The sequence below is a fragment of the Oryctolagus cuniculus genome, chromosome 18, assembly GCF_051225735.1.
Source record: "Oryctolagus cuniculus isolate XC-2025 breed Fujian yellow rabbit chromosome 18, ASM5122573v1, whole genome shotgun sequence".
In the NCBI taxonomy this organism is placed as follows: domain Eukaryota; kingdom Metazoa; phylum Chordata; class Mammalia; order Lagomorpha; family Leporidae; genus Oryctolagus; species Oryctolagus cuniculus.
Genome location: NC_142884.1, coordinates 41681726 through 41694243, shown reverse-complemented (window position 1 = coordinate 41694243; position 12518 = coordinate 41681726). Strand labels below are relative to the sequence as shown.

Sequence of the window (12518 nt, the reverse complement as noted above, 5' to 3'; positions counted from 1 at the left end):
TAAAATATGCTCATATTCCCTATTGCTACAGAACCATGAAGGAAATGGAAAAGACTATAGGAACAGAATGGTGAGCACCATTAAGAAGCAAGACAAGCATTGAGCTGGGTGTGTGCTGCAATGTCACTGAGTTAGTTCCTCAGACTCACATTGGGATTATAATTATTCTCTTTTCTTACTCTAAAAAGTGAGGGGGATCAAGAAAGATTCTAACAATGAAAAAGGTTTAAAATGTATAAAGCATTTTTATGCATATCAAAACCCCAGCATTTTGTACTATGCATGAATATCCAAACTGATCCATATCTTTTATAACTCATGCTTATTTTAATGGTCTACCATAATAGCTACATGAGGAAAGGAATATTTATCTCTTATAACTGAAGGGATTTAAAACAGCTTAAGTCAAACTCAAACTCTATTTAAAAGGACACATAATTGTGTTGACTGGTTAATAAAGTTGAATAATATTTAGAAAAGGCCATTAACAACTGGCTAACCATGCCACAAAGAAAAAATCTTAAGCTATTGCATCTTGCTTCCCTCTGATACATAATTTTATCTACGAGTTTATTTAGCAAACACATGAAATTCATAGTTCTCACAATGTTTCCTAGAGAGAAAAGTTGAATTAATAAAGACATTAGGAATTAATGAAATGATACCTGGGAAATAAACACATGAGTATCATCACACATTGAGGAAAAAATAATTTTAATCACAACTACATAAAAATAAAGTAAAACATATTAGTTTAATTCCAGTACATCAATATGTAACATGATACTTTATTTCAGCTGCCTTTGAAAAACCTCTGAAATAACGATTTGCAGAGTTAAATATTAGTAGACAAGTTAAAGTTTGTTATATATCTCTGTATATGTGTGTTAATAAATTTACTTTTTCTACAGAATAACAATTTATTGCTTCATATTCTAATAGCAGAATATAAATGATTTTTTAAAAAGTTTTGACTACAAATACAGGTCTTTAAAAGATGTGCTACCGCAGTTTTAAAATTCTTTTCAAGCATAAATTCAAACAATATACTGGTATGACAAAAAACACACAAAACATTATGTGATCAAAATTGTCTGTGTAGTTACTGGTGTGCATCTGTGCTAAAATATAGAATCACGAAACATATTGAACCACATAGTCTAGGAGGAAAAGGGAATAATATTAATGGTTACAGATACAAATACTGACTGTGCAATCACCCAGTTGCCATCCATAAATTATTTCTTGACCTTTTAAGAACTCTAAAAGGGAGGTACCACATGTACCTAGATTTTACAGAAGAAAAAAAAAATTGAGTCACAAGGAAGTTAAATATTTGTCTAATACCACATAGGCAGTGACAGACTAGAAAACAGTGTACTCACCTACCAGAGAAAAGTTAACACAGTAGACTGTAGACTCTCACCTTAGAAAGACTGCATGAATGGTTGGCCCTGGGCTAACGTGTGGGAACTTGGATTTGGAGAGTGAGAAACTATGCCTAAAATGTTTCTACAAAAAATATGGGTTATGCTAAACATGTGATTTCACTCTAGGAATTTGGAATTTTAATGCTTAGGAAGAGGTACCTATGTGACCAGCCATCAATCCACATCCCTAGTAGACATTTTGTAAGTGCTGTCACAATTAGTTCCTGGGGAAATTGAATACATCTGTACAACCTTACTGGGAGATGATTCTTGAAAGTTAGCCCTTGGTCTCCAGCCTGTGCTCGCCCCATGTTGCTTTCCCTTGGCTGATTACGCTTACTCTCCTTTCAGTTTAATAAACTATAACCAAGACTATGAGTATCTGCTGAGTCATATGACTCCTCCTAGCAAATCCTCAAACCTGGGGTTGGTCTTGGGGATCCATGGTGCACTAATGCACACATAGACACTTACTCAATTAAAATTTGGGGACACGCGGATAGAGGTAAGTAGAGCTAAGTAGAGAGAACAGCACATTATGTTTATATAAAACTTTTTAAAAAGTTTTATATAATTTGAATTTTCACATAATTCAGTAAACTTCAGTTTCCAAAACCTGTAATTACTGGACTCTGCAAGTAAATGCAGGAAATATTATATTTTTAAATAAGAGTTCACTTAAGCCGGAGCAATTTACATGTCCAGAGGTAATTCTGACATGGATTTTCTTTAATTAATATAATATTGGTTAGAATTAGGGATATTTGTGAGATTGCTAAGAAACCAGGTATTTATCAAGCAAATAACAGGTGCAAAACACAAATTAATGCAAGCCTAAATAATAATTTGTAATCACCTCTTGCTTTAGATGCCCCTTCAATTTCAGGATTTCAAAACCTGAGTTGGGAAGGCACAGGCTGTTTTCACCTATCTAGACTGCCCTAGGATGTTTTTAAAATAATAATTCTTTAGAAGATGCTATTGCAAACTGGTTAAATTAATCCTTCAGAATGATGTGAGAGTTCCAGTCCATACCACAGTGTTTTACCTTATCGGCCTGGCGCATATAGCAGTAGAGAATTCCTCTCATACATTTTATAGCCGAATGCTCCAGCTCATGGGTCCTTCCCTTGTCATCATCAATGCGCCTGGGTGAGAGAGATAACTCATGAAACAAATTGGAAATGCATCTGAAAAGGAAGCAAAGCTTTTTATAATTAAGTATTTAACTATCTAGCTAATCCTGTGTTCCGGTGACGTCTACTACTTCTGTCACAGTGAAACTCCATTTTCCCAGCAGATGTAGAAATGTTGCAATTAAAAAAAGAATCCTGTGATGAAACTTGTGCATATTTTCCTTTTTTTAAAGGAAGTAAGCCAAGTGCTTTAAAAACAGCGTACTTTTTTTTGTATAATGATGTGACTGAAACATTAAAAGACAGTTCTACATTTGAAAAAAAAGCCACCAACAGATTTTAAAAATTATCATTATAGAATGAGGGCAATTTTTAACTTATCCCTTTAGGTCACACAATTGCTACTTGGATTTAAAGAAGTACAGGTTAAGGTAGGCAAATGCCTTCTTGGCTCTCATGTGTTTAGCACCACCATGTGACTTTAGTCACAGTTAAGCACGTTTTCTTTCTTTCTTTCTTTCTTTTTTTTTTTTTTTTTTTGACAGGCAGAGTGGACAGTGAGAGAGAGAGACAGAGAGAAAGGTCTTCCTTTGCCATTGGTTCACCATCCAATGGCCGCTGCGGCCAGCGCACCGCGCTGATCCGATGGCAGGAGCCAGGTACTTCTCCTGGTCTCCCATGGGGTGCAGGGCCCAAGCACTTGGGCCATCCTCCACTGCACTCCCTGGCCACAGCAGAGAGCTGGCCTGGAAGAGGGGCAACCGGGACAGAATCTAGTGTCCTGACCGGGACTAGAACCCAGTGTGCAAGGCGGAGGATTAGCCTAGTGAGCCGCGGCGCCGGCTAAGTTAAGCACGTTTTCTATACACCCTTTATGATCCATGATATACTTTGGTATGAAGTTTTATATCTTCAGGTCTTAATTTGAAATTAACTGACTCTAGTTTAAATCTCTTGCTCTGAAAATTAAAGAACAGCTAAAAATTTATTAAACTCAGTGAAGATGTTCTTTCTGTCCAGAAGTTGCTTTTTTATTATAGATTACCAGCTTTCAAAAGGTAAAAGAGAATTATCCACTACTAAAAAAAATGACATATTTATTGTTTCACTTAATCAAAAGTGAAATATCTGGTGATCATTCTTACTTGATAAAAAGTATACTATAATTATTTCCTAGTTCTACCACTGCTGGGGTTAATGATTATTATCTTAGGATGGATGATGAATGTCAATAAAAAGGAAGTGGTTTATCACTGCCAGATCATTCCTCCTTTCACAGGCAGGCACTATGGTAAAATTAGCATGAATTTGTTCTACAATCTATTTCCCCAACCCCCATCCTCCTGCCCCATTTGGACACAAGCATTTTAATAGACACAAATACCACACAGATAGTGAATGCAGCAAAGTAAGGATTTTAAATTCTTTATCAGATGTTTGAAGCCTTTTTGGAAAAGGTTAATGTCTGACATTTATCCACAGGCTGCCCATATTCTTACATTTTTAATGCCATTTTCCTCCAACCTTTTATTTAGAAAAATTTTAAGTCTACAAAAAACATAAAAGGATATTACAATGAACAAACCTTTTACTTTTCACCTGGATGCATCAGTTGTTGACATATGCTTGTATTTACCAGCTATAATTTTTTCCTTTATTATTTGAAAGTAAGCTACAAACATCATAATCCTTCACCCTTACACACTTCAGAAACATCTTTTAAAAACAAGGAGATTCTCCTATAAAACCATAGCATTATTACATTCAGAGAATTTAATACTGATACTACATTATCTAATATATAGTTTAAATAAAAATGTATCAAATTATCTACAAAATGAATCTTACAGTTTTGAAGTAGGCAGGAATACAGGTTAAAACTGTTAGATTTGTGAACTGGAAGACCACGCCTTTGCCACACCCCTGAGTGGCCTCATTCCCCTACCTGGCCACACCTGGGTGCCCACCAGCCAATCAGGTTAATTAACCACTCCCCTTTGGAAGTGGGTTAAAAGCCAGGACTTGGTGTGGCCCGGCTTGCTCTTTTTCCCTGGCCTCTTGCTAGGAAGGGGCTTGCTGTAGCCCTGTGCTCATGGCCTTCGGGCCATGTGCTCGAGGCTTCCTGGCCCAGATGCTCATCCATGTGGCTGGTTCCTGGTGCTTGGTATGAATCCCTATTTACCTCTCTCTTAAATAAAGCTCTCACTCTCCTATGCACCTTTCTCACTAAATAAAAGCTTAAAACATACCATGTTGCCTCGTTTATCTGTGCCGGTATTTAGAATTCTTCTCATAATATTAGGCAAGAACCCTCTTGGGCTTATTAATATTGGGGATTTAGTAATAAGCCTGTGGTGAAATCGTAAGGCACCCCACATTCCGGTAGCACATGTGGCACCCCGGATAGCATTTCTAGGGAACTTTAAAGGGCCACGTTTCAGAGTAAATTTTAGGGGGTCTTCTCCAATTTCAGTTTTATTCAAGTACAATCCAATCAAGGCGCATGTATTAGGTTGTTGTCATATTTCTTTCATCTCAATCTAGCTATGCTCATGCCTAGTTCTCAATCTACCATAAATAATTTTTTTAAAGATTTATTTATTTATTTGAAAGGCAGAATGACAAAGAGGGAGAGAGAGAAAAAGAGATAAACACTGGTTTAATCACCAGGTGGCTGCAATGGCCAGGTCTGGGCCAAGCCAAAGCCAGGAGCCAGGAGCCAGGAACTCTAACTACCTGGGCTACCTTCTATTGCTTTCCAAGAAGCATTAGCAGGAAGCTGGATCAAAAAGAGAGCATCCAGGGGCTGTCACTGTGGCATAGCAGGTTAAGCGTCTGCCTGCTGGCATCACATATGGGTGCTGGTTTGAGTCCTGGCTGCTCCACTTCCAATCCAGCACCCTGCTAATGTGCCTGGGAAAGTAATGGACAAGTACTTGGGTCTCTGTATCCACTTGGGAGGTTAAAAGGAAGCTCCTGGCTTCAGGCTTCGGCCTGGCCCAGCACCAACAGATGTAGCCATTTGGGGAGTGACCTAGTGAATGGAAGACAACTCTCTCTCTGTTTCTCCTTCTCTCTTTCTAGAATTCTTCTTCTTTTAAAGATTTACTTATTTACTTGACAGAGTTACAGAGAGACCGAGGGAGAAAAGAGAGAGGTCTTCCATCTGCTGGTTCACCCCCTCAAATGGTTGCAACAGCTAGTGCTGGGCCGATCTGAAGCCAGGAGCCAGGTGCTTCTCCTGGTCTCCCATGGGGTGCAGGGCCCAAGCACTTGGGCCATCCTCCACTGCACTCCCGGGCCACAGCAGAGAGCTGGCCTGGAAGAGGGGCAACCAGGACAGAATCCGGCACTCCGACCGGGACTAGAACCTGGTGTGCTGGCGCCACAAGGCGGAGGATTAGCCTATTGAGCCGCGGTGGTGGCCTGAAATGGTCTTTTTTACTTTATCAAATAATTGGGTGACTTGATTTTTTTTTTTTTTTTTTTTTGACAGGCAGAGTGGACAGTGAGAGAGAGACAGAGAGAAAGGTCTTCCTTTGCCAATGGTTCACCCTCCAATGGCCGCTGCGGCCAGCGCACCGCGCTGATCCGATGGCAGGAGCCAGGTACTTATCTTGGTCTCCCATGGGGTGCAGGGCCCAAGCACTTGGGCCATCCTCCACTGCACTCCCTGGCCACAGCAGAGAGCTGGCCTGGAAGAGGGGCAACCGGGACAGAATCCAGCACCCCGACCGGGACTAGAAGCCGGTGTGCCGGCACCGCAAGCCTAGTGAGCCGAGGCGCCGGCAGGGTGACTTGATTTAACATCTTTTCTTTCTTTCTTTCTTTCTTTCTTTCTTTCTTTCTTTCTTTCTTTCTTTCTTTCTTTCTTTCTTTCTTTCTTTCTTTCTTTTTCTTTCTTTCTTTCTCTCTTTCTCTCTTTCTCTCTCTCTCTCTCTCTCTTTCTCTCTTTCTCTCTTTCTCTCTCTCTCTCTCTCTCTCTCTTTCTTTCTTTCTTTCTTTCTTTTTTTTAACAGGCAGAGTTAGGCAGTGAGAGAGAGACAGAGAGAAAGGTCTTCCTTTTCCTTTGGTTCACTCCCCAAATGGCCTCTATGGCCTGCACGCTGGGCCAATCCGAAGCCAGGAGCCAGTTGCTTCCTCCTGGTCTCCCCTGCGGGTGCAGGGCCCAATGACTTGGGCCATCCTCTACTGCCTTCCCTGGCCACAGCAGAGAGCTGGACTGGAAGAGGAGCAACCGGGACAGAATCCGGCACCCCAACTGGGACTAGAACCCGGGGTGCCGGTGCTGCAGGCGGAGGATTAGTCTAGTGAGTCACAGCTCTGGCCTGATTTAACATCTTATACTGGAGCTGGTGCTATGGCATAGTGGGCTAGGCCTCTGCCTATGTGGCCAGCATTCCATATGGGCACCAGTTTGAGTCCCAACTACTCCCCTTGTAATCCAGCTCTCTGCTATGGCCTGGGAAAGCAGTGGAAGATGGCCCAAGTGTTTGGGCCCCTGCACCCACGTGGGAGACCAGGAAGAAGTTCCTGGTTCCTGGCTTCAGACTGGCCCAGCTCTGGCCATTGTAGCCATTTGGGGAATGAACCAACCTTGCTCTCTATCTGTAAATAAATAAATAAAATATTGAAAAAAAAGGGCAACAACATCTGATACTCAATGAAGTGTAGTGTGAAAAACTAAACTGAGATTAAAAAAAAAAAAAAGAGTCCTGGAATTGGCTCTATCATTAATTAGTTGTATAACTTTAAACAAATTTGTTAAGTACTCTTGGTTCTGTTTTCTAATTTTTTTTTTCCCAGAGGCAGTGAGACAGAGAGCGAGCTTCTATCCTATCCACTGGTATTCACTCCAAGTGCTCCCAACCCAAGGGCTGAAGCTAGAAGCTAGGAACTCAATCTGGGTCTCCTATGTAGGTGGTAGGGACCTAATCACTTGAACAATAACCTACTGCCTTGCAGAGTCTACATTAGCAGGAAGCTAGAATCAGGAGCAGAGCCAGAATTTGAACTTAGGCACTCCAGTAAGGTACATAGGCATCCCAACTGGCATCTTAACCACTACACCCAACACCTGCTCCTAGTCTCCAATTTTATCATCTGTAAAACTTTAATCACCATCAATTATCTCTGTGATTGGAACCAATCAACTCAATAAGAATGGGTGGATAGTTCTTCTGCCAAAGACTGATGGTGATTTAGAAAACTAGAGGAAAAAAATGTTATAAAGTCATCAAATGAAAAGAACCAGTCTAATGTATATCCTTAGATAAAGAAAGAACTTAGAGATCACAAAGGGGACATGGGCAACAACTGGTCACACAATGAGTCAGCAACAAAACCAGAAGGTAGCTGCTCAATTCGTCTTAGTCCCACAAAACTCTTATCTAGTCATGGAGATACTAAAACAGCACACACCAGCTCACCTGTATGCAAGAGCCAAAGCCCAGGCCCCAGCAGCACAGTATAGGCTGTCATGGATCTTGGCTGTCTGATCACCACCACACGTTTTAGTGGGAAAGAGACCTGTGGTGGGACTCTGATACAGCAGCAATGTAGACTTAACTGCAATTGAAGAAAAGACAAAAAATGAGTGGTACATCTAGACATTTTCCTTAAACTGAAATATCTTAATCCTTTTTGGTTTCTGAATCCAATTTCTAGCGATTTGGTTGTGTCTAAATTTAGGTATAGTATAAAATATTTGAATATGTGGAAACAACCTCCTGTCACTCTACCCTAAGTGAGAATCTAACCTGGATGAAAGGTTCTTTCAAGTTTTAAGGAAAGGTCTCATCTAATTAGGATTTAAAAAGCCTTTAGCATACCCTGGGTAAAGTCAATATGTGACCTAAGTCTTATTATTAAGACAACATCAGGTACCAAAAGGGAAAAAAAAAATCAAAAAAAGTGAGGACAATATTTTTTTAAAAATCAGTTAAATAGGGAATCTTAAAGCAAATGTACGACAAACAGTAGTGTATCTCTGCTAAATCACAGCACCAATCTTACTGCTGTGAGTAGTTTATCAACAACTTACAAAGGATGAGGAAAGATCACAGGACAGGCCAGAATCCTGTATTTCGCAGATATCTACTTTGTGCCTAGTGTTCAAAGGAACACATATATTTTACTTAAACTAGGTACAGGTTAGGGATATGTATAGCATTTCAAAAGTGAATCCCATCTTTATATAACATGAAAACAGTAGCAAGCAAATAACTGAGCATCTTACTTGAATGAGTCTAAAATTAATGTTTTATTATCTTTCATTAAAAAATTCTGAAAAATAAAATCACATTCCCTGGGAGTTCATTTTATTTCTAACTATAAATGAATAATCAGTGTTTTTCCAAAATACATTAAGTATAATCTGGACTGGTGCATGCTACTTTTTAGAATGGCTTTTCAAACGTCTAAAACACTGCTCCTTCACAGAGATTACGGAATTAAAATTTATTTTTCTTTTTCTCAGACTAACCTGATGTTATAATTATTTCTTTCAGAATACCAAGGAATTTACTAATTTTCTCAGAGGAAAGAATCAGCTCTCATAGTCCAAAATAAATATTGAAATTTGTTTTAAAAATTAGTTCTAGGGCTGGCACTGTGGAATAGCGGCAGGTAAAGCTGCCACCTCAGGACTAGGCATCCCAGGTGGATGCTGGTTCAAGTTCCAAGTGTTCCTCTTCCAATCCAGCTCTCTGCTATGACTAGGAAAGCAGTAGAAAATGACCTGGCTCCTGGGGACACCCGGAAGAAGTCCCTGGCTCCTGCCTTTGGCTCCAGCCATTGTGGCCATCTAGGGAGTGAACCAGCAGATGGAAGACCTTTCTCTCACTCTCTGCCTCTGCCTCTCTGTTACTCTACCTTTCAAATAAAAAAAAAATTTTTTTTTAAAAAAATGTAGTTCTCTTTAGTTACTACTACCAAGATAATAAACCATACAAGGCATGCCAGGATTTTTTTTTTTTTTTTTTTTAATGAAAGACAGAGAGAAGGGGAAAGAGAGAAAGGGACAGACAGACAGACAGACAGACATAGTAGGATCTCCCATCCACTGGATCACTCCCCAAATGCCAACAACAGCTGGGACTGGGCCAGGCTGAAGCCAGGACTCTAGAACTCAACCAGGGTTGCCCCAGGTGAGTAATTACCCAAGTAATTGAGCCATCATTTCTTGCTTCCCAGAGAGCACATGAAGAGGAAGCTGTAACTCAAAGAGCAGCCAAGACTCAAACCCAGCACTATCACAGAGGATGCAGATATCCCAAGCAGCATCTTAACTGCTGTACAAAAAACACCCGCCCTATGTCAGAATCTTGACCAAAATAAGTTGAATTAAAGTTTTATACAAGGTTGAAATAGATTTTCAAAAACTTATTGAAGACAAATTTTATATTATTTACCATCCTAAGACATAAAATAAATGACACAAGTAGTAAACTGACAAAAAAATTAATAGGCATTCCAATTATTTCAGTTTCTTGCTCACATTGAAAAATAAAATTTGCCTGGATGATGACCCTGGAAAAGCAGAATGTAAAAGAGAAATAAAGAGTGACATGATATTAATCATAATAAAACCTGAAATTATTTCTTGTATCTCAAAGAATTAGAAATGTGTACAAAAGGTTTAGGACTACCTGGGAACCAGGTACATGTAATTTTTTTTTTATTATTTCTGAAAGGTAGAGTTGTAGGCAGTGAGAGAGAGAGAGAGAGCGACAGAGAGAAAGGTCTTCCTTCTGTTGGTTCACTCCCCAAATGGCTGCCACAGCTGGCGCTGCGCTGCTCTGAAGCCAGGAGCCAGGTGCTTCTTCCTGGTCTCCCATGTGGGTGCAGGGGCCCAAGCACTTGGGCCATACTTCACTGCCTTCCCGGACCACAGCAGAGAGCTGGACTGGAAAGGAGCAACCGGGACTAGAACTCGGCGCCCATATGGGATGCCAGCACCGCAGGGAGAGGATTAACCAAGTGAGCCAAGGCACTGGGCCCCCATGTATATGTAAATGAGTAAGTGAATACTTTTATGAGATAATTATTTATGAATAAAGAAACATCCTCAAGTTCTCAAATCTGGTAGTGTTTAGGAAGTTTAAAAACAGAGACATATTGGAGACAATTTTTAAATTATTTAAGAGCTAGATATGACATGCTAGATTCCTTTAGAGTTCCAGGACTGATGTATAATAGGAATGTGTAATTACCTGAACATTGAAACTACCACAATATTCAAATGAAAGATTATCTACATAATATACATTTTATACTGTAGCTTAGTAAACACTAATTACAGATAACTAAGGACACGGTTTCCTCAGGTTCTGCTTACCAATTTTGTAATAATAATCCAATTTATCCCATAGAGTTTCATTATCTGGTCTTGGAAGATTAATGCTTTTAAGAGGTTCATAAATTGAGCCTAAAAAACAAGATGAAAATCCATCAAATTTTGCCATTTTTATCGAGGTAAACAAAGAAAATCCCTAAGAAAATGAACACATACTACATAACAATCTAATTTTGATTTTTAAATGTAAACAATCATATCTCACTGCTGGGAGAGGCACCCTTGATAGCAAGTATAGAAGAGCGCTAAATGTCACAGTACACTCTCACTCTCACCCCTAGCACTGAATCCAACCAACGAATGTGTACACCAGTCCTAACAACTTGAATATCAGTAGTTCAATCATTTCTAGTTCTTAAGAAATATAGCTGATGGTGTGCCCTTAAATTCAAACCTTACTCCTTATGTTGATGGCTTTGGCAGGCTATTTTTCATTCAAGCAATCATACCCCAAAAACCTCAAGGAAAACAGATAATACATGTTGCCAAAGCCATTCTCTCCATGCAACTTCAACTGGGTTTCAGATTGAATCCTTAAGCCTCTACTTTCACCTAGGAGGATTACATCCTTGCCTATCTGGACTACAAGCAGAGATCATCATACTTCTCAGTCATGAAAACTACTCTAAGGTGTTAGCAGAGCATGCTGCTCAAAAGCTACAGATTACACAAGAATCATAATTTGCTAAAAATGGATACAGAAAATCATTCACTTGACTACTGCACTTTCTCAACTGCTGACTAAAAGAAAGACATCTGACCTTCAGCCATCAAAGTACTATCTCTCATTCTTGTAAAAGCTCTCAGATATTATAAACATCTCAAGGTCACAATTAATCCACCCCTGGATTCAGGTAATGTATACCATATAGTCTAATAATAACAGCGCACAAAAATGAACCTACAATTTACTAGAGGGAAGCGAGGATCATGTTGGCATGTGATTCTGTTTTTCAAGAAAATTTAAAGCAATTATGTTCATTGAATTGCTATGTCCAGTATGCTGTTTAAATCTAGGGTATTGGGAGTCCTTTTTATGTTAAGGCCTATAGTAAGCATTATAAAGGAAGTAAGGAAAAAACCTACATATTCAGGCAACAGTTTCATTAGCTTCTGTAGGAAAGAGAGATGATTTATGTATAAAAACAGGGAGTAGAAAATGACCCTTTCTGAGAATAGATTTTCTAAAAACAGAGTCCAAAATGGCACCAAATGGAAATGGTTTCATTGTGAAGAACAGAAAGACCTATCAATATAAACAGGAAAACATCAGGCTTCTGTGTCTCCTCCTGCCCAGGAGTCAAGGGCCTAGCCAAGTCCTCAGCCTTACCTTCTAACAGGTAAAAGCACATTGGCAGACAAACAGTTGGGAAGGAAAAATAATGCCACTGCTATGCCAGTATGTAATAAATTAGGCTCTGGACTCTATAAACTGCCAGTGAAGCTCAACCACTAAGAAAGAAAACAAAATTAGGCACAAATAAGTTACAAATTGTGTATATGCATATACAAAGATGTAAACAGGACACTTTGCTGGGGTAAAGGAATATGGATGGAAAACATTTCTGTTTTTTATTTACATCTCTATTAATCAAG

The 12518-nt window shown here is 39.4% G+C and overlaps 1 protein-coding gene across 18 annotated transcripts in view; it reads right to left on the bottom strand.

The window, feature by feature from the left end:
- The window catches only part of PHKB (phosphorylase kinase regulatory subunit beta), a 226063-nt gene that overhangs the window by 181987 nt on the left and 31558 nt on the right, over positions 1-12518 (bottom strand). For 10 of the 18 annotated variants that reach the window (XM_008248369.5, XM_008248371.5, XM_089318649.1 and 7 more), the window contains 3 exon segments: positions 10905-10994; positions 7996-8134; positions 2479-2578 (listed from right to left, as the gene is read on the bottom strand). In XM_008248369.5, the coding sequence (XP_008246591.3) occupies positions 2479-2578; positions 7996-8134; positions 10905-10994 (329 nt within the window). 18 annotated transcript variants of the gene reach the window in all.